This window comes from Vigna radiata, chromosome 7 (genome assembly GCF_000741045.1).
Source record: "Vigna radiata var. radiata cultivar VC1973A chromosome 7, Vradiata_ver6, whole genome shotgun sequence".
Taxonomy (NCBI): Eukaryota; Viridiplantae; Streptophyta; class Magnoliopsida; order Fabales; family Fabaceae; genus Vigna; species Vigna radiata.
Window position 1 is genome coordinate 47,082,575 of NC_028357.1, and position 18,722 is coordinate 47,101,296.

Consider the following 18,722-nt stretch of genomic DNA (forward strand, 5'->3'; position numbering starts at 1 on the left):
AAGGCATTTATGGCTTCAATATACAAACGGGCTTCTGGGAATTCATGTACCAATGGCCAAATTAATCACAATAATATAGTAAACAACTATTTGCTTCTCACTTCTTATCACCTTTCTCTTATTAATCTAGAGATAATATTAAAACTAATTTTCGTTTAAATGAACGTACGTACGACTAATTTCAATACGGAGTTCCGAGACTAATTTAAATACGGAATGAGTAGTTGCAAGACAAACAAATTACAGTACAAACAGCTTGAAAAAAAAAAATCCCAAAAATTCTCCGATCAATTTGAGATTTTTTTTTTTTTTGGATTTGTAGTTTTTTATGGACGTATTCTGTTTTAAACACCTCCAAATAATAATCCGAGCATCGTAACTACTTGTTATGAAATTGGAATTATGAAACGGGAGGTGTTGTTAAACTCTATCTGGATATCGTCTTCTGCTTTGTTGAAGCTTAGGAAAGTGAGTGTCGGTGTCGTAAATAACGTCTTAAATAAATTTTAATTTTAACACGGAACAACATGACTAATACAAAACACTAAAAGCTCCAAACAATGTTATTACGCCTCCAGTGTCAGCAACATAAGTACGATAAAAAAGGTCGTGGCCATCAACTACGGTAAGTGGCATAAATATCTAACCCACCGTGTTCGATCGAAGGCTAGCTAAGTAAGGTTTAGACAGTTCCCATTCTCACTCCAATACAGGTACGACACAGGTAATATGGGATTTTGGGGGTTATGTTTTCCATGAACTTTATCCCTCTTTTACGAAAGAAAACCTTCTCTCAACGCATTGAGAAACCTAAAATGTAAAAGCATTAGAGGAGCCTCTACATCATTGACTCCCCTTAGCGTGGTCTATAGCAATAACTTACTTTGATTCCGTAGGCGACATGAGCTCCGACCTAAACCTTCAAAGTGAGTTTCTTTTGTCCATTTGTTCTTTTTGTTCCTTCTATTTGTTTGTTTACTACATATATAAATTGATCTTGAATAACGAGTGCATTGATTCATGGTTTCCCGATTAAAGTTTTCATGTAAATGATTCCTAGTTTTCTATTGGTTTTGATATGAAGAGACATATTTTTCTACTCATGCAAAGTAATGAAAAATTTAATCCCCCAGAACATTCATCTTTCAAGGATCAATTTGTGTATTTACTCTTTCTTATTTTTTACTTTCTTTCTTCCTCTTTCTCGTGTTCTTACTCATCTAGTTGCTGCTCTGTTTTTATCAATCTGTTTTTTTCTTTCAAAATTTAGAACCGATTATTTGCTTGTTCTTGTTATGCTTGCGTATAAAACACTGTTCCCGATTACTTTCAACTTTCAGGATAATGTCAAGCATACAAAACCAAAGCAACTGCATCCTCACATTAGTAAATGAAATATTCGTGTTTTTATGAATTATGTTCAACACTTTATAGCATGACAATCATAAGAATTATATAAATGTTACAATATTAGTGTCATCATGCTAATTTTAACAAATTCGTCATCCTTGTTGTTTTTAAGCACATCATGCGTAAAAATTTGTCGGCCATGACTTTCCGCCATAGGCCGCCACGCTATCCGCCATATTTATGTGGCAGATATTTGGCTCACAGTCATAGGCCGTCATCTGCTATTGATAACATTTGTTTAGGTAAGCACAGTGGATTTAAGTAACTAAGTTCAAACTAACCTGCAATGAAATACTAATTTTGATAGAAAAAATACCAACAAAAGCTACCACAAAGCATTCAACTTTGGTTAGAAGAAACTGCTAAATCAATCTAGCATGAATAAATTCATTGCTCAATGTAATTACTGATCACATAACCTGTCATCGTAATTCTATAACAAACATATGTTTAAACAAAAAGTGTAACACATGTGAAATCTGGGTATCCAAATGTATTATTTACCAGAACCTGTAGTGAACAAAAATCACCTACCTCGTAAATCTATCGAGTCTCCGGCGGCGCAACTCATCCAAAGGAAGCCCATCAAGACGGGAACTCCGCTGAAAAGAAGAGAGTCCATCGACACCCCTACTCGTCCCACACATCTCGCACACACTCCGCAACCCCGAATCGTTATCATACGTACACGTCTGGCATCTCCACCCTCTGTTAGTTCCGACAGTGCCCCTTCCAGTGATCCTTCCCCGGCGTGGCAAGAACTTGAAAGGCCACCTCAAAAAATCAGTTACTCCTCTGACGAGCAATGTTATGGGATTAGAGCCCGAATAAGTGTTCCTCAACTTGACATAAAGAAGGCCTGCGAGAATGCCACCGAGATGCCCAATAAATGAGACACCCGGCACGAGAAGCTGAACGAGAAGCAACTCGGCCCAAGCGGCATAACGAGAGGGAACGATAACTCCGTGGACGTAGGAATAATCGCTGGATTGGGAATTGAGAACGACTTTCATGGCGAAGAGGACGCCGGAGAAGCCAACGGCGTATTCGTTATAGTAGGGTTTGTCGTAGTCGAATAAGAGAAGCAGGGATTTAGATAAGACTAGGGTAACGCCCTGGGAGAGGAGAAGCAGGGAAGCAACCATGGAAGCGAAATTGATGCTTCCCATTGACGTCTCCAGCTGAAACCCTTTCCAGAGAAGCGATAGCATGTTGTAGACAAGGTGCGGTTCGCCGATGTGGTAAAACGGCGACAGAAGGAAGCGTTTCAAGTCCTTGTGCTGTTAACAGAATTAGAATTAGAATGGAGAAGCTTCAAATGAAACGACGATGATAGTCATAAGAAAATGAATCGAGAAAGTTACCTTGAGAATAAGGTGAGGGTTGAACCAGACTTGCTGGATGGGAGGAATGAGGGAATCGAAGAGGGAGGGGCGGAGATAGATGATAGTGTTGGCGGCGATGAGGGCGGCGGTCACCGGAGGTTTGCTGTCCGACCGGTAATACTCGCTGAAGGTGTGGAGAGCGAGGAGAGGGAGCATTCCACGAGAAACCCTTTGCCCGATTCTCACTTCCATTTTCGCAAACTCGAATTCCAATTCTCCACAAACAGAGAGAAGCAGAAAATTGAATTTAAGCCCAATAATTGTCAGGGAAAACAAAATATTAAGGCCTTGGAGAACAAGAAACGAATTTATTGAACCCGGGAGAAGAATCCAGAGCTTTCCTTCAGCTCAGACAACTTTCTCTGTGCTTTCACTCTTATACAAACTTATATTTTTATCTTTATTTTAGGAAAATGATACTTTTACACTCTCAGGATGACAAATTTTTGATGTGTCACATTTTCATTGGCGTCGACTTTTAAAAAAAATAAAAAAATGATGTGGATTAGTGAAAAGGTATGAGAGAAAGGAGATTGAAACATTCATATTTCAAATTTTATTTTCAGATATTCAGAAGGAAATTCTAGAAAGAAATTCTCCCTTCCAATGATCACAGTTACGTCATGACTCCATCGTCGTTCGCCATTAAGAAGCTCTATCGCCGATTATTTTCGCTTCTTTTCTCACAAGTCGCGTCTCTTTTTAGTCGTCCTGTTTCTACCGTTGACGATCCCGAGGCTCTGCCAGCGTCCTTGCCGATAACGGTCAGACCACCGTGGTCGTCGTTTCCTCCGTGTTGTCTCCAGTCGCCGGCGTCGATTGCTTTCTCATTTCGCCGTCTTAACCTGCATCTGGTGAGTTAGGTCTATTTTCGATTTTTTGTTATATACTAAATGGAAAATTGTAATAGCATTATAGCTTGACTGTGTTTATGAATTTGTTGATGGTTGATTAAGTTCAAAGGTATTTCAAAGTTGATGTTATCATAACTTTGAAATACCTTTGAACTTAATCAATCATCAACAAATTCATAAACACAGTCAAGGTAGCATGCCATTACAATTTTCCATTTAGTATATAACAAAAAATCGAAAATAGATCTAACTCGCCAGATGCAGGTTAAGACGGCGAAATGAGAAAGCAATCGACGCCGGCGGCTGGAGACAGCACGGAGGGAACGACGGCCACGGTGGCCTGACCGTTATCGGCAAGGGCGCTGGCAGAGCTTATGGGTCGTCGACGGTGGAAATGGGACGACTAGGAAGAGCTGCGACTTGTGTGAAGAGACACGACTTGTGGGAAGAGACGCGAAGATGATCGACGACAGAGCCTCTGGATGGTCCTCCGGTGGCCGTTGAACGGCGAACGACGGTGACAACCTGACGGGGCTTTGATAGTTGAGAGGGAGAGTTTCTCTCTCTAAGGTTTCTTTCACAATCTGAAAATGAAATTTGAATTAAAAATGTTTTCTTCCTCTTTCTCTCATACCCCTCCAATAATTCACGTCATTTTTTATTTTTTTTATTTTCTTAAAGGTTGACTAATGAGAACGTTACACATTATTGGTCTCTGACACATTATTGGTGTAAAACATTCGTCATCCTAAAGGTATCAAATATCATTTTTCTTTATTTTATATACAGAGTTCTATTTCACAACTACTAAGCGGACTACTCCATTAAGTTATTTTAGAGCTATAATGTATTTATTTTGGTGGTTTTATGATTATACATTGATTCCTGATTGAATTACACATTATAAAAATTAAGTTGCATATTTTAGTTGTTATATTACTTTTAATATGTATTAATGTTATTATAATATAATTGTTTTTGCATTTATATCGATTGCTGTTGAACTCGAGCTTGAGTTTCAAATTTAATTAAGTTATTGATTTATGAAGTTAAATATTTCAATTTCAAAGTGAAATATTTTGAAATATGTTGGATGCAAAAATATCAAATTGGGTTATATATCTCAAACTATAGAATATTATGTGAAGAAACTTTATCACGGACTTTCCTTCACAGTTGAATAAAGACGCCAGTCTATAAGCTCAACAAATAAAAAAATTAAGTCAAACAAAATGCCCAAGTTTAATTAGAATCATCCAAAAACGAATTATCCACACATCACATTCTTACATCTTTCACTGCAATCTTGTTTGAAACCCAAAAAATAGATTAATAAAGTTAGTGTTAGAATGAAAACCTACTATATCAATATTGGTCTTAGTTTGATTCCAGGCTAAGGCATTTGTTTTTATTTTGCATTGCGGTTACAATCTAAGAGAAATAAATGTTTAACAAAATTTTATTCATGAAGTATACCAAATTACTAATCAACATTTACAAGAGACCTTGCAGCACAGAAATTCCGAGGGTCTGCAGTTTTTAAATGCTGTAAAATTCTATAAACCTTTTATTTCTTTCTTTTTGTTTTTTCCTACAAATAATTTGGCATAGCACTGACACCAAATTATGGCTAAGCAACCTCTGCAAATCCAATACGAAGATTGCCGTAGTCAAACACTGTGTGATATGCCCCCAAGAAAAGATCTCCAAGAACCCTGCAACAATGCTTCAACTGTCATATACTATTACCACTACTGATTCTAATATGCTGCAGTAATTTCATTCCGATATTATTCATTACCAGAGGGGACCTTGTGGTGGTGGCACATCTAGAGGAACAAAACCACCATAACAGACAGTGGAACAACCTTCTTCAATTCTTAGCATATACTGAGAACAAAAAAGGAACATTAAATGTCTATGAAGTATTAGTTAGTGACCAAATATGGAGTCAAGCAACCAACAAAGCTTTGCTATATTCAGTTTCAGACATTTTATACTTGAGGGAAAAATGGACAGAGCCAAGCAACCAGAAGTAGGTAGCTAACATAAATATAATGCATTGTCCATGCTCCTTTTTCTAGTGGAAAGACACTAATGTTAAAACAGCAGAAAATTTATATGGGGGTTAGAAAAATTGACCATAAAACTCAGACCTGTTCTGGAGAGAGGGGAAATGATTTGTTTCCAATAGTGAATGTTATTTGTGGCATGGTGTCAATACTGTTGCAGTCTATAAATGTTTGTCCCACGGGATTGGGAAGCTTCTCACACAGCTTTTACAGAAAAAACAAAGAGCTTGTAAGAAGTAAATTGGAAAAGTAGAGTTATTGAAATACGCAATTCAAAAGTAAAATCGATAACTCTGAGATTTAACCATTGTGCAACCATTACCTCATCTACATATTTTAATATTTTGTCCTTTGTATTCTTTTGCTTAAGCTGAACTTGAATCCAAAAAACTATCATATCACAAAAAGTACACAAGGGGCTCTCCTTTGTTCTTGACTCGCCCCCCCAACTTTCATTATGTGCCGCTGTTTCAATAACATCACTGCAGGTTAAAGGTAGACTTTGGTTAAGAGAATTGAAATAAAGGACTGTGTCTCAGAAGAAACAGAGGAAAATGAGAAGTTTTGTACTTCTTTATGTATGTTCTATTATGTGAGCAGAGTCCGAGATCAACGCAAATAATTTCAGGCTTCAGCTGAAGACATATAAAATATAAAGAATAGTTAATTCCAGTGGAGTTTTGGATAATCACTGACTATAAGAAGATAGGTACAGAGAGCAAACCCCGGAAATTATATATTCCCATATGGAATCGCCATAGTTATGGATGATGCTTTTACATTCATAGCTCACATATCCTTCTGCTCCAATGGCATGGTTAATTTGAGTCACAATTTTCTGCAAACAAAAACTTGTAAGAAAAGAGACACCTAACCAAAAAAGGACCAAGAAAATGTTTGAGATCATACAGTTGGACCGGCAATCAAAGAGGTTCCCGAATCAATAATAGCAGCACAACCACCCGCACATAGCCCTGTAAATTCAAATATTATTTTGAGTGTCTATGAAATAATCTGAAGAAACGAATGAGTAAGTCGTACAAGTTGGCGGTTAAAAACACATTGGTTCTGTGAGAGTGAACCTATAGGAGAAATTCAACGAAAAATTAACACCCTGGACATTGCAGCAACTTGTATCTGATATAGAATCTTGACCAATTTTAATTTTTTCATACATTTTATTCACCAATATTGTAAGAATTTACTCAGTAAAATCTGTTTAGAAGGTTCTTAGACCGTCTGACATATTTTAGATTCTCCTATGTTTATATGTAGTAGCCATATAAGTAGATTGTCTCGTTAAATGTCAAGTCTCATAGTGTCTACTCATAGCAGTGGTAGGATTGTCTGATAAGATTGTCTAGTGTCTACTCAGTTCTATTTTGAGAAGCGTTGTTCATGTATCTTCCTCATGATTATAGGCATGTCTCGTAAATGTCCTTGTGGCTTCAGCATAAAGCTAACATTTGAGATATAATGAATTCTTATGTGGACGTAGATTGAAGTTTTTTAATACTTCAATGGAACCACGTTAACTTCTGTGTGTGATTATTGTTCTTTCTCATATTACCTTCTGTCATTTTCAGCACTTGCAGTTTTATCATTATTTTCTATTTTGTTTGTGTGGTAGATGTTTGTGAGTGAATTTGTGAATTATTCCATAACAAATATCATTCATAAGTATAAGCAACAATGAAAAAACAAGGGATTTAGATAACATAAAGCGGAACAGAAATAAAAGGGAGAGAGAACCTGTTGGATTGTTTGCAAGTAGAATATCTCCCACCTCAATCTGGAGATGAAAACAGAAAAAAAGTTAATACTGACACGGTTGATGCTAATAGATAGAGACATAAATAAAGCTATAAATACAGTAGACCTGCCAATAATCTTCATGAGTAAGTGGAACATAAGTATGGTCACCCTTAAAGTGCCTCCAGTCAATACCACCAAAGACAATCTCACCCCCTATCTTTGACATTGGGTCTGGGTTTAGCCAGAGGGAGAAAATCTTTTGAGTCACATGCCCTTGTTCTATCATGTTGTACCTGCATGATAGATCATGTTCTAAGGGGATAGTTTGATTTTTCTTCTATCCTTTAGTCACCAAAGACTATCACAGCACTAAGCATGTGCCCTTGTTCACTCATTATTGAAACGGAAAAATCAAAAGATCAAATATATCAAGGAATATAATAATAAACAATCGGATTAATTACCACACTGGTGTGACTTGTCCCACTGACTTGTTCAGGAATCCAAGTCCAAGTATCCCATCAAAATGATGTGCTAAAAACGCTAGAGGTCCTTCCTTTGTAATCTCAGCAAATTGCTGGATGAAAAGTAACCAACCATCAGAATAACCCAACAGTACAGATACATTAGAATGAAAATACTAATTAAACTCATAAAGACCTGATCTTTGACGATGAGTTCCCCTACTCTTAAATTATCTTGGCTGAAGAAGCCAGGAATGTGTCCATGCCCATAAGGGATCCTGCAAGATGTTCCTGGGGATTTTCCAAACAAAAACTTCAGTATAAGCATTATCAAATACAACAAGGAAAATGATAGCCAAATATTATCTAATACACTCATTTATCTGGTGATGTACACAAAGGTCTCACTGAATATAAGTTTCATTTCCCATTTGGTAAATCGTGTCCTTCAATTAGTAGGATTAACATGAATTTCAACTAATAAGACAAGCTTTGAACGTGTAAAACCAAATGGAATAACTTCATATTCAATGTCATGCTAATTCGAACTTACCTATTTTCGTATAGGTGTTAGATAGCTTGGATCTATACTTGGAATGAAAATAGCAAGCAATCTGCAGGTAGCACATATATCTTGTTTTAAAAATAAACTCAGCCAAAAAGATAAGAAAAATCCGAAGGAGTATCCATACAGGGTATCTAACTTACAGACAAAATACATTTGGAAGAAGGAACCCACAGATTCGAGCTTCCAGTGTCAAACACAACTCTGAAGGTTTGAGGAGGTGACCCAATACCAATTTCTCCAAAATACTGTGCATCAAGATAATTCTTCAGATACACTGTATCTGGTTTTAAATGATGAACAGCCTCCCTGATCCTTGCAGAACTAAAACTGTTAATGTCCAAACTCCTCTTTCTGAGACCAACCCTTAATAACTCCTTATCAGAAGCCGCCAAGGATGCAAACCAAGCACATACACACGTCACAACCAGCAAATACTTGAATGCCATGTTCTCAACTCATCTGTTAATTGGCAATTCAACACTTTAAAGGCATTTTCAACTGTTCAACAAAACTCATAATGCATGTATGCATAACTCTATAGCGTAGTATCTGTCATGATAAACTCGAAAAAAAAAAAGAAATACCTGATATAGAAATTATTCTTAAAGAATGAGAAAGAGTTACGTTATAGTGCAGGCACGGAACTACAACACAGGTGTAACATGGCATTCATATATAAATCTAAGCATGATAAGGTTGCTTGGTACATATTAATAAGTAGTTGGTAAGAAGGAAGTGTTAACATTTTGCTACCCTTTCACCTAAAAGACCAAAATATGGCTCCTTCGATTTTTCACTTGGATTAACCGTGCATGGAAACCACAGCGTAGTTTCGCGTAGGATAATGCAATTTTTAGTACGGTAAACGAAGTAGCTTCAGCACTTCACAACATACAATACTAGAACTGAGAGGTTCGATTAAGTGGACTATTTGGTATGTTATTCCACCTAAGTACGAGTAGCACCGTTAACGATGTTGTCGCAAGGTTACTTGATCTGAATTTTTATGTTTTTATCGAATCCCACGGTTCCTAGTTTGTCATGGGCAGTGGGATTATTAATTATTTATTTTCCCCTTACCTTTCTTTTCTTCTTTAAAATAAATTGGTCATTAAATATGAACGTTTCTTGATTATTAATTATTTATTTTTGTCTCATTATTCAATTCTTGATTAGTTGGTGATGATAGGTATTTCATGATTTATGCCAACATCTGCATGTTTTATACTTCAAATATAATCTTTATTATATTTAATAAATAAAAATATCTTTATTCATGTAATTTAAATTAACATTTTTCATTTAAATCCCTATTTTAAACTTATGATTTTTATTTTTTTCTTAAATATTAAAAATATAAATAAAAATGATACTTATAATTTTTAAATTTTAATATTTGAAATAATTTAAAATAAGCATTTTTTGATTAAAATTAAAAATATATAACATAAAATTAATTTTAATATTTCGTTAAAATGATTTTATTCTTATATAAAAATTGTAATTAAGTTTAAATATTAATTTAGTCTGAAAAACAATTATTTTAATTAAAAAAATAAACTACATTAAGTAAAATATTTAAATATAAAAATTAAATTAAATATAATATACTAACGTGACATGACACGACGATAATTTAACATGTAATAAAGAAAAAAAAATACTACATACACGACATTAATTGTAATGTAACAGAAGGATTCAAATGGATAATTTTAAAAAATTAGAAGACTTGATTGTATCAAATAATAATTACATATCTATTTAAATTTTTCCAGTAAAATTAGGCCTAAATTTTACTTTTTATAAGTATAATTCAATACAACACTCATATGTTAAACTTATCTCCCTCCAAAATAGAAAAAAGTAAAACTGATCTAAACTCGAAAAACAATCAATTATGAATTTATTAATTACTGTAAGATGAATTTAGGAATTGTTTGACACAGTTGGATGAATCGATTGGTAGACGGAAGCGGGGTAGGGAAATGAAGCAATCGGAAACGACGTCTTCATCGGTGGCGGTGGCGGTGGCGGTGGAAGGACAGAAGCGTGGGAAGTGGGGATACATTTGGCCACTGTGGGCGACGCTGTTGCTTCACCTCGTTGCCATTCTCCTTTTCACGGCCGGTTTTCTCCTAACCCGAACCGAGCTTCCATACCACAGTCATTGCTCGGACGTGTCAAGCTCCCCTTGCTTCTCTTCCAACAATGGATCTTGCTGGACTAAACCCGCAGTCAACCGTCTTGTCATCATCGTTCTTGATGCTCTCAGGTACACTACTCTGTCTAGAAGATGTTCACAATTATCACCATTCATTAATCGCGTTTTATTCTGTGATTCGCGTTTCAGGTTTGATTTCGTGGTTCCCAGTACCTTCTTCGCAGGTTACCTGTCTCACCTATTCTTCACTTGCTAAACCATTTTTTTTCCTTTCTTTTTTCTCACGAGTTCGTTATATTATGTGACAGAGTCGAAACCGTGGATGGATAAACTGCCAGTTTTGAAGAATGCGGCGTCGACGCGACCGTTGTCTGCAAGGATTTTCAAAGCCATTGCTGATCCGCCTACTACAAGTTTGCAGCGCTTGAAGGTCTAATCGATTTCTTTTTCATGAATTCATCGTTACAATCTTGAATTAGTATGGTAATCTTCTCAGTTGCTAGACTGTTTTGAATGTCTATGAACTCGGGTTTTTTTTTTTTTCGTATCTTGAACTGATGTAGGGTTTGACAACTGGTGGACTTCCGACTTTCGTGGATGTTGGTAATAGCTTTGGTGCTCCGGCAATTGTCGAAGATAATTTTATAAATCAGGTAGGTATTCTTTCTAGCTTCTTGCTTGTAATCTAGGTTTTATATTAGAGTTGTAGTAGCGATTGTGGTTTCGTTGCGATCCTTGATATTGTGGGTAAATGAGGCCCTGCGGACACGATTGAGGTTGCGATACAGTCATAGTGAGTAGAGAGTCCTTGACATTGTGGTCGTTTTTTTTAAACCTTGTCTGTAATGTTTGTCATTCAAATATTGCTTCACTACTTTGATCCCAGATTGAAACAGGTTCTTGTTAAATTTCTGCGAATTTATGTGCTCAATTGCAGTTGGTTCAAAATGGAAAGAAAGTTGTCATGATGGGGGATGATACGTGGACTCAGTTATTTCCTCATCATTTTGAAAGATCTTATCCATACCCGTCTTTTAACGTCAAAGATCTTCATACGGTAGGCCTCCTGTCGTGTTAAACCCAACTTTTGATTAGACGTTTAATCCTTGCAGTCTTATGTGAATTGAGTATGGGTGGCTTTAGTCATTTTGTTTGATCTATCATTTCAGTGAATATGAAATGTTGTTGTTTATTTTCTAGGTTGACAATGGGTGCATTGATCACCTATTACCATCCTTATATGAAGAAGATTGGGATGTTCTTATTGCCCATTTTCTTGGAGTGGTATGTTTGATATTTTTTTCATGCTATACACCTAATAATCCTAATATCCACATTCTATACTTGTTATTCCTGTTCTCGTTCTCCTTACCGTTTTGATAAGCAAATTTCGTGATGCTGTGTATGGTATTCTGCTTGGTTCAGGATCATGCAGGACACATATTTGGTGTTGATTCTACCCCAATGATAGAAAAGTTGGAGCAATACAATACCATCTTAGAGGTAGTTTTTTTTGTAATCCTTGATTTACAATATTTGTGTTAATCTTGTATTCATGTTTTATCCAAATATTTGTGGTAATCTTGTATTCATATTTTAACCATATTTTGGGGTTTACTATTTGCTGATTTCCATGGGTTGATAAACAAACTAATGTAAGTTGTTTTAGAGAGTTATTGAAGTTCTGGAAAATCAGTCTGGACCTGGGAGCTCACATGAAAATACTTTGCTTGTGGTCATGGGTGACCATGGACAAACATTAAATGGTGATCATGGTGGTGGGAGTGCTGAAGAGGTGTGTGCAGCACTTATAGTGTCTTTTCATATGCTTTTTTTTTTCATTTATAATTTTTTCCCAATTTGAATTAGGATACTGGTGATGAAATCATGCAGGTTGAAACTGCCCTTTTTGCCATGAGTTTTAAGAAGCCTCTTTCTTCTGTACCTGCAGAATATGATTCTTGTTCTTGTCAACAGGATCTGGTATTTACTATTCCTTTTAAAGTGTAAACATAGACAATAGACATCTCTTTTAAAGTGTAAACATAGACAATAAACATCTGGTGTCTTCCAAGTTTCTTTTATCTCTTTCCGAATTTCAACAATCTTTTGATTCCTCTTGGACATGCTCATTACCTTTAGTGCAAGAAAAATCCAGGAATGGAGAGCATAAATTGGGAGTGGATAAATAATGTATACTTATGCATAAATAAGTTATTGAGAGGACCTCTAGTAAACTATAATGCCGACTACCTGCCTATCTAGCTTAAAGGATACACTCGGATAAATAATCATTCTTTATAGGTAGTGTGATCCATGTAATCATGAAGCTGACATTGATCTTTATAATTTTGTGCTTGGATTTTAATATTTTTCTGGGTAAATTACATATCAGGATAGGAAGAATGTTTGTTTCAGCTCCATGCAGCAGGTTAGCAAATTTTTACTTTGTAATGGCATTTTGAACACCTCATATAATTTAATATATTGATATCTGTATGTATCCAATTGCCTATCATGCTTTTCAGCTGGACTTTGCAGTAACAATCTCAGCGTTGCTTGGCATACCTTTCCCATATGGAAGGTGCAGTGTAAGCATCCTGTCTATATTACTACTGTCTTCCTTTGTCTTATATCAGATAGCTATATAATTTGCTAGATCTATTGACTCAAATTTTTTATATTACGGTAACATTCTGTTTTCTGGTATAAGTTGTGGGTTAAATGGAAGGTTGTTTAGGTCTCAATCTTGATTCAGTATTTCATGTTTTGAGGTGGTTTACAAAGGCATAGGATATTTGTGCATGAAAGTATCTGTTTTAAGTGTTATTTGGTGTTGAGAATTTACAGAAAATCATTGGGAGTTGAAGGGGATTGAGATTTGTTTTTTCTTAAAAAATTTTAAGAGAATAGATGAATTTATAATAAAATTCTTGCTCCCAGAGTCATGGGAGGTCAAATAAAACTATTATTCGGCATTTAGATTTGCCATAGGGCTTCAGAAATTCTTGCTACTTAGTGTTGATAGAAACAATCAAAACACACACTCACATATACATGTGATAAATGAAAATTATGAAATGGAGTATCTGTGCAATTTTTTCAGTTAAGTCCAACAAATATATTGTGCATCAAGGCATCAATCCTGTGTATATAAGCCTCCAGATTTCTTGAGTTTAAGGCTTGTTGACTGATCACTTTGATGTCCCTGTCTATATGTCCTGAATCCTATTCTCCATTAATTTCTTCAATCTGGAAGCTTCTATTTTGATGTCTGGTTTTTATTTTCTTTAGAGCACATTTTAAATTTTATTGATAACTATGTTGATACTCACGTCTTTTTCTTGTTCATCAGCATTGGTTATATCAATCCTGAATTATACGCTTTGGGAGCAGATAGTTGGAATTCTGATGCCTCTCAAAAGCTGTCAGAATCAGATGTCTGGATGCATAATTATGCTAATGCGCTGTGCATAAATTCTTGGCAGGTACTTGCTGAATCTTATATTCTTAATTACAAGTTACTGTTTCTACACTTTTTCTGCCCAAATTTTGGCTATAAAGTTGTGAAACGGACTTGATCGTGCAATTCGAAAGTTAGAATACTCTCTTTCCTGGTTGCAGCATTTGCTCTTACTTCTCTTCGTGATATTCGTTGAATTGAAAAACACAGCAATCTTTCTTCTTCTTGTCTCATTTAACAAAATTCTCGTTTGGACTTTTGAGAATCACATTAACATAAACGATTTTCTGTTGGAGCTTGTTAGTTGATACAGCAATGCTGCTCAAGCACCAAGATAGACAAGTGAATTATTTAATATGTTAATATTTTTTAGACTGAAACAAACATATCCCCCATTTTCTATCCCAATTGAACATACGAGGACTAACAAATGCTCGCACATATATGTATGTACATATATGCATTGTCATTGCAAAAGTTTTTATACTATCAACTGATAAGAAATCGGTCCTGTTATAACTTTAAGGTGGTGACTATACAAATCAACTAATTTATCATACATGACTACTTGTTATTGGATAGCAATGTAGAAAACTTTAACGTTGTCAGTGTCGATGCATGATTTATTTATTCTTGAAATATGCTTTGACATTTTTGTATTTTAAGTAAACTGAGTTTCATATTCAATATTGCTAGCATTATTTTTTCATAAACAATAAATGCAGGACATTTTTGTGGTGCTAGTAAATTTTGATGGTTTCCGCTGTGGTGATGCATGTAAAAATATTATTCACTAACTTACCATACATGTATTATTTAATCAGAAAAAACGTGAGTCTTTTTTGCTTTCAAAATAGCTTAATTATTCTGTAGGGAAATCTTGGGTTTTACTACCATTTGATATTTAATTACGGCAACCAATAATGCTATAATAAGCAGTTAGGAGTGTGTGTGAGATATCATTTAGTCATTTGAATAGTGATTTTCTCCTTGTCTAGGTGAAGAGATATGTAGATGCTTACTCGGCTTCATCAGCAGTTGGATTTTCTCGTGATGACTTATCACGAATAGCAAACATCTATGCTGAAGCGGAGAATAATTGGTCACATTCCACCAAAAAGCTTCTGCTTGATAGACAAAATGACAGCAATACATCAGTGTCTGCACTCAAGAAGCAAATTGATGCATATTTCAAGTTCCTAACAGCAGTCACTGAATTAGCTCGGTCTAAATGGACTGAATTTGATTTGAATATGATGGGAATTGGCATTGGAATCATGTTAATATCACTTATATTTCAAGTTTTTACCGTTTTAAGGACAACCAAGGAGCATGATGGGACATTTTCATCACATGGAGATTCGTGGATTGTCAATGCCTCAATTCTTACAATTTTTCTACTGGGCATTCGTGCATTCAGTTTCCTTTCAAACAGTTATATCTGTAAGTGTGAAGTTTTTGTCAACATACTTTCCATTTTGTTTATCCAGAATCTTTAAAATAGTCATTGTATTTTTCACTCTATCTTTTTGTCAGTGGAGGAAGGGAAAGTAGCGAGTTTTCTTTTGAGCACATCTGGAATTGTGACATTACGCCAATCAGTTTGCAAGGGAAAGCTGTTAATAGAAGTATGTGTTTTGTTTAGTTTTTTATTTCTGTCCTCCGTCTAAAAGCTTAGTTTATGTCTGGACTTCCTTACATTCTAACATGAGTGTGCCTATAGAAGTTTCATTGGAATTCTAATTAAATAATGGCTCTTTAACCTGTCTATCTTTTCTGCAGAGCATTGGGTTTCTTATTTTGAGCACATTTTGCCGATTTGCAATTGAAGTTGGGCTGTCCAAGCAGGCTGCCACATCTGCTTTTATGAAAGACTATTCCTCATGGATCATCAACATAGCCTCAGGTTTACCTGTTTGGGACTATGCAACTGAAGTTGTCCCAATACTTGTCCTGATTATGTTGGCAGCTTGGCTGTACAAGGCCACCAGTGGCTGCTTCTTTGATTGGCCATGGAAGTATGTCATACTGGGCACTATCTTGAGTTATATGCTAATAATTGCTCATTGGATCACAGACAGTAATAGATTTGATGGCGCATTGATACCTCAAAGCATTGGAAGAACTTATATTCCTAGAATCATTTATGCTATTGCTTTGGGGCAGTTATTTTTTCTGACATTTGGTCAATTATTTAAGAAAAGCAATTTAGATTGCAAAACAAATTTACTTGCAAAAACAACATCCATGTTATCTGCGTGGAGTTCAACTGTCATTCTTCTCTCAGGAAAACAGGGCCCCATTGTTGCTTTTGCGTCCATAGTTGGAGGTGCTCCTTTTTTATTTTTTTGCTCGTGTTGTATAAATTGCCTATATCTTGCTGCATAATTCTCCAATACATTTCTTTTATGAGCTCAAAGCTGCATGCTTTTTAGTGAAGAAATGTTTAATTTTCTATGTATTCCAGGTTGTTTTATTACGAAGTTTGTTAACATAGAAGGTAGTAAGGATGGACCTCAGAGAAGTTTTTCTATCATGCAATGGAGCCTCTTTGCTACGTGTCTCTTCTTCTGTAGTGGTCACTGGTATGTCTGTAACTTTCAAAGTTTAATTTTGGAGTTATAATTATCTTTTCTAGTAGGTGTATGCATAACATTGCAACTCTCTGTTCTGCATTCCCGTTGTCTTGTAATAATTTTGAAAATTATGGTTTCAGGTGTGCATTTGATGGTCTCCGCTACGGTGCTGCATTTATAGGGTAAATAATTATTATTGAACTCCTTTTTCTTTGGGAGTATGTTGGGACTCTAAACAAATGTAACCATTACAATCAACCTTATTATTTGTGTTGGAATAATTAGTTACTGGCTTTAAAAGGGTCATCTCTGTCGTTATTATTGCTATACACTTTGAAAATAAAATAATTGAGACTGATTAATTTTCAGGTTTGAAGAATTTGTGCTTGTTCGCCAAGCAATCCTCCTTACTATTGATACATTTGGCTTTTCTATCATTCTTCCAGTTTTTGCACTCCCGTTTCTTGTAGCAATCAAGTACCAGGCTAATCTCGGAAGGCATTTTGTTTTCACACAATTGTCTCAAGTGAGTTTTCTTCATTTATTAGTAGATCTACTAGTTGATCATTGCATGCATTGCTTGTTGAATGCAATAACCACTCAATGTTTTATATAGATGTACACAACATATGGGCTCATAACAGCAATTACGACCACTTTCACGATACTATGTGTCACAATCCAAAGGCGGCATCTGATGGTAAAATTTCTATTTTTAACTTAAAATAGGTTTCATTTACCACATATCCGTATTTGATGCTTGTACAGTTTACTCAATGCTTAATAATTTTTGTAGGTTTGGGGTTTGTTTGCTCCGAAGTTTGTTTTCGACGTGTTCAATCTTATTTTGACGGATGCATTAATTTGTTCGGCCTCAATTTACTATTTTGATGAAGGGAGGGATGATCCAGAACTGAAATCACCAGGTCGCTGAATAGCATACGTATACTATCATCCATTTTGCACTTTTTTTGTTTAAGTTTCTCACAATTTGAGCTTTTACCTTTTATTCCAATAGTGAAACTGAAACATACGGAACTTGCAGTCTTCCCCCTCCCGCTGAGCGAATTTTGTCCGCTAATTATGTAATATAGAAATATTTGTAACTCAAATTGATTTTGTCTTACCCAATCAATCAATGCATGTTTTTTTGGTAACGCTATCTAAGAAAATATTTTCATGAACTTGATTTTTCTACGGACTTTTACCATCTATATTTTGGCAAGTGGTTAGTTGAGTCGGGGTTTATTTAACTAAATTTAATTAGATTGGATTAAGTCAGTATTATCTTTGCTATATTTAGCAATCCATTTTAATATAATTGGTTTGAGTAATTAAAAAAGGAAGTTATTTACTTAGGAATTTTTTTAATTAAATATTTCTAACATTTTTAATAATTATAAGATAATGACAATACTTTATATATATATATATATATATGGGTTTTTCAGTTGGTACATTTTAACCATGTGTATCGGATTATCGTAGACAAAAATATCATCATATATTATGAATTTTAAGTTTTAAAAGTCAAGTATATTTAAATAATTTTTATTCTCAAAACTAAAAAAAAAAGAAAAAAAGAAACCTCTCAAACCCTTACTCACCTCTCTCATTCTTTTCAATTCTTTTTCTTTCATCTCTCTCACTCCAACATTTTCTCTATCATCTTATGATAGATCGAACTGAACAAAATTAGAAATACTCGTTGTTAAACAATTTACCTTTGTAAAGAGTTCAGTCATTGGCATATTCGCCTTCAGACAAAGGTTCATTCAAGATCTCTTCAATTTCATCATTTTGACTAACCTCTCTAATTTCATCATCTGCAGATGTTGAATCGTCATCTCTTAAAAAACCTTTAGGCCAATTACCAATTCCTTCTGATGTCATTATGCTTGTGAAAATTACATAAAATTAGATAATACAAAAATTATAAAATGAAAACTCATTATAATAAGAAATTGTGAGGAATGAGAGAGGTGATTAAGGGTTCGAGAGTTTCTTTTTT

At 35.1% G+C, this 18,722-nt stretch overlaps 3 protein-coding genes across 9 annotated transcripts; 1 reads left to right on the forward strand and 2 right to left on the reverse strand.

Moving 5' to 3' along the window:
• LOC106766902 (rhomboid-like protein 14, mitochondrial) lies at window positions 1-3,604 on the reverse strand. Of its 4 annotated transcripts, none has more exons than XM_022783991.1 (3): window positions 2,775-3,604; window positions 1,945-2,690; window positions 1-34 (listed from the first exon to the last, which is right to left on the reverse strand). In XM_022783991.1, exons 1-3 carry the CDS (start codon window positions 2,985-2,987, stop codon window positions 16-18), a joined length of 978 nt encoding a protein of 325 aa, XP_022639712.1. In that variant the 5' UTR covers window positions 2,988-3,604; the 3' UTR covers window positions 1-15. The 4 variants fall into 4 exon arrangements, with proteins under 4 accessions (XP_022639712.1, XP_014507175.1, XP_014507174.1 ...); XM_014651689.2 differs by lacking the exon at window positions 1-34 and adding an exon at window positions 1,355-1,628 and having other exon boundaries at window positions 2,775-3,603; XM_014651688.2 differs by lacking the exon at window positions 1-34 and adding an exon at window positions 1,355-1,631 and having other exon boundaries at window positions 2,775-3,603.
• Window positions 3,605-5,043: 1,439 nt separating this feature from the next.
• On the reverse strand, window positions 5,044-9,184 carry LOC106767738 (cyprosin-like). Of its 2 annotated transcripts, XM_014652682.2 has the most exons (14): window positions 9,093-9,184; window positions 8,649-8,967; window positions 8,494-8,554; window positions 8,137-8,231; window positions 7,941-8,053; window positions 7,601-7,769; window positions 7,474-7,513; window positions 6,631-6,695; window positions 6,446-6,559; window positions 6,292-6,356; window positions 6,044-6,203; window positions 5,806-5,925; window positions 5,451-5,539; window positions 5,044-5,364 (listed from the first exon to the last, which is right to left on the reverse strand). In XM_014652682.2, exons 2-14 carry the CDS (start codon window positions 8,952-8,954, stop codon window positions 5,280-5,282), a joined length of 1,482 nt encoding a protein of 493 aa, XP_014508168.1. In that variant the 5' UTR covers window positions 8,955-8,967; window positions 9,093-9,184; the 3' UTR covers window positions 5,044-5,279. The 2 variants fall into 2 exon arrangements, with proteins under 2 accessions (XP_014508168.1, XP_014508169.1); XM_014652683.2 differs by lacking the exon at window positions 9,093-9,184 and having other exon boundaries at window positions 8,649-9,068.
• A 1,182-nt stretch (window positions 9,185-10,366) lies between these two features.
• LOC106765434 (GPI ethanolamine phosphate transferase 3) lies at window positions 10,367-17,868 on the forward strand. 3 transcript variants are annotated; one of them, XR_002668848.1, is made up of 20 exons: window positions 10,367-10,783; window positions 10,862-10,896; window positions 10,981-11,102; window positions 11,236-11,325; window positions 11,610-11,729; window positions 11,873-11,956; window positions 12,098-12,175; window positions 12,342-12,467; window positions 12,542-12,655; window positions 13,068-13,103; window positions 13,201-13,256; window positions 14,028-14,160; window positions 15,134-15,578; window positions 15,672-15,763; window positions 15,918-16,464; window positions 16,603-16,720; window positions 16,852-16,893; window positions 17,158-17,237; window positions 17,328-17,411; window positions 17,508-17,564. XR_002668848.1 is itself a non-coding variant. In XM_022783993.1 (20 exons), the coding sequence occupies exons 1-20, from the start codon at window positions 10,497-10,499 to the stop codon at window positions 17,643-17,645; spliced, it is 2,904 nt and encodes a 967-aa protein (XP_022639714.1). In that variant the 5' UTR covers window positions 10,373-10,496; the 3' UTR covers window positions 17,646-17,868. The 3 variants fall into 3 exon arrangements, 2 of the variants coding, with proteins under 2 accessions (XP_022639714.1, XP_014505541.1); XM_022783993.1 differs by having other exon boundaries at window positions 10,373-10,783; window positions 17,081-17,237; window positions 17,508-17,868; XM_014650055.2 differs by having other exon boundaries at window positions 10,374-10,783; window positions 12,566-12,655; window positions 17,081-17,237; window positions 17,508-17,868.
• Window positions 17,869-18,722: the final 854 nt, after the last annotated feature.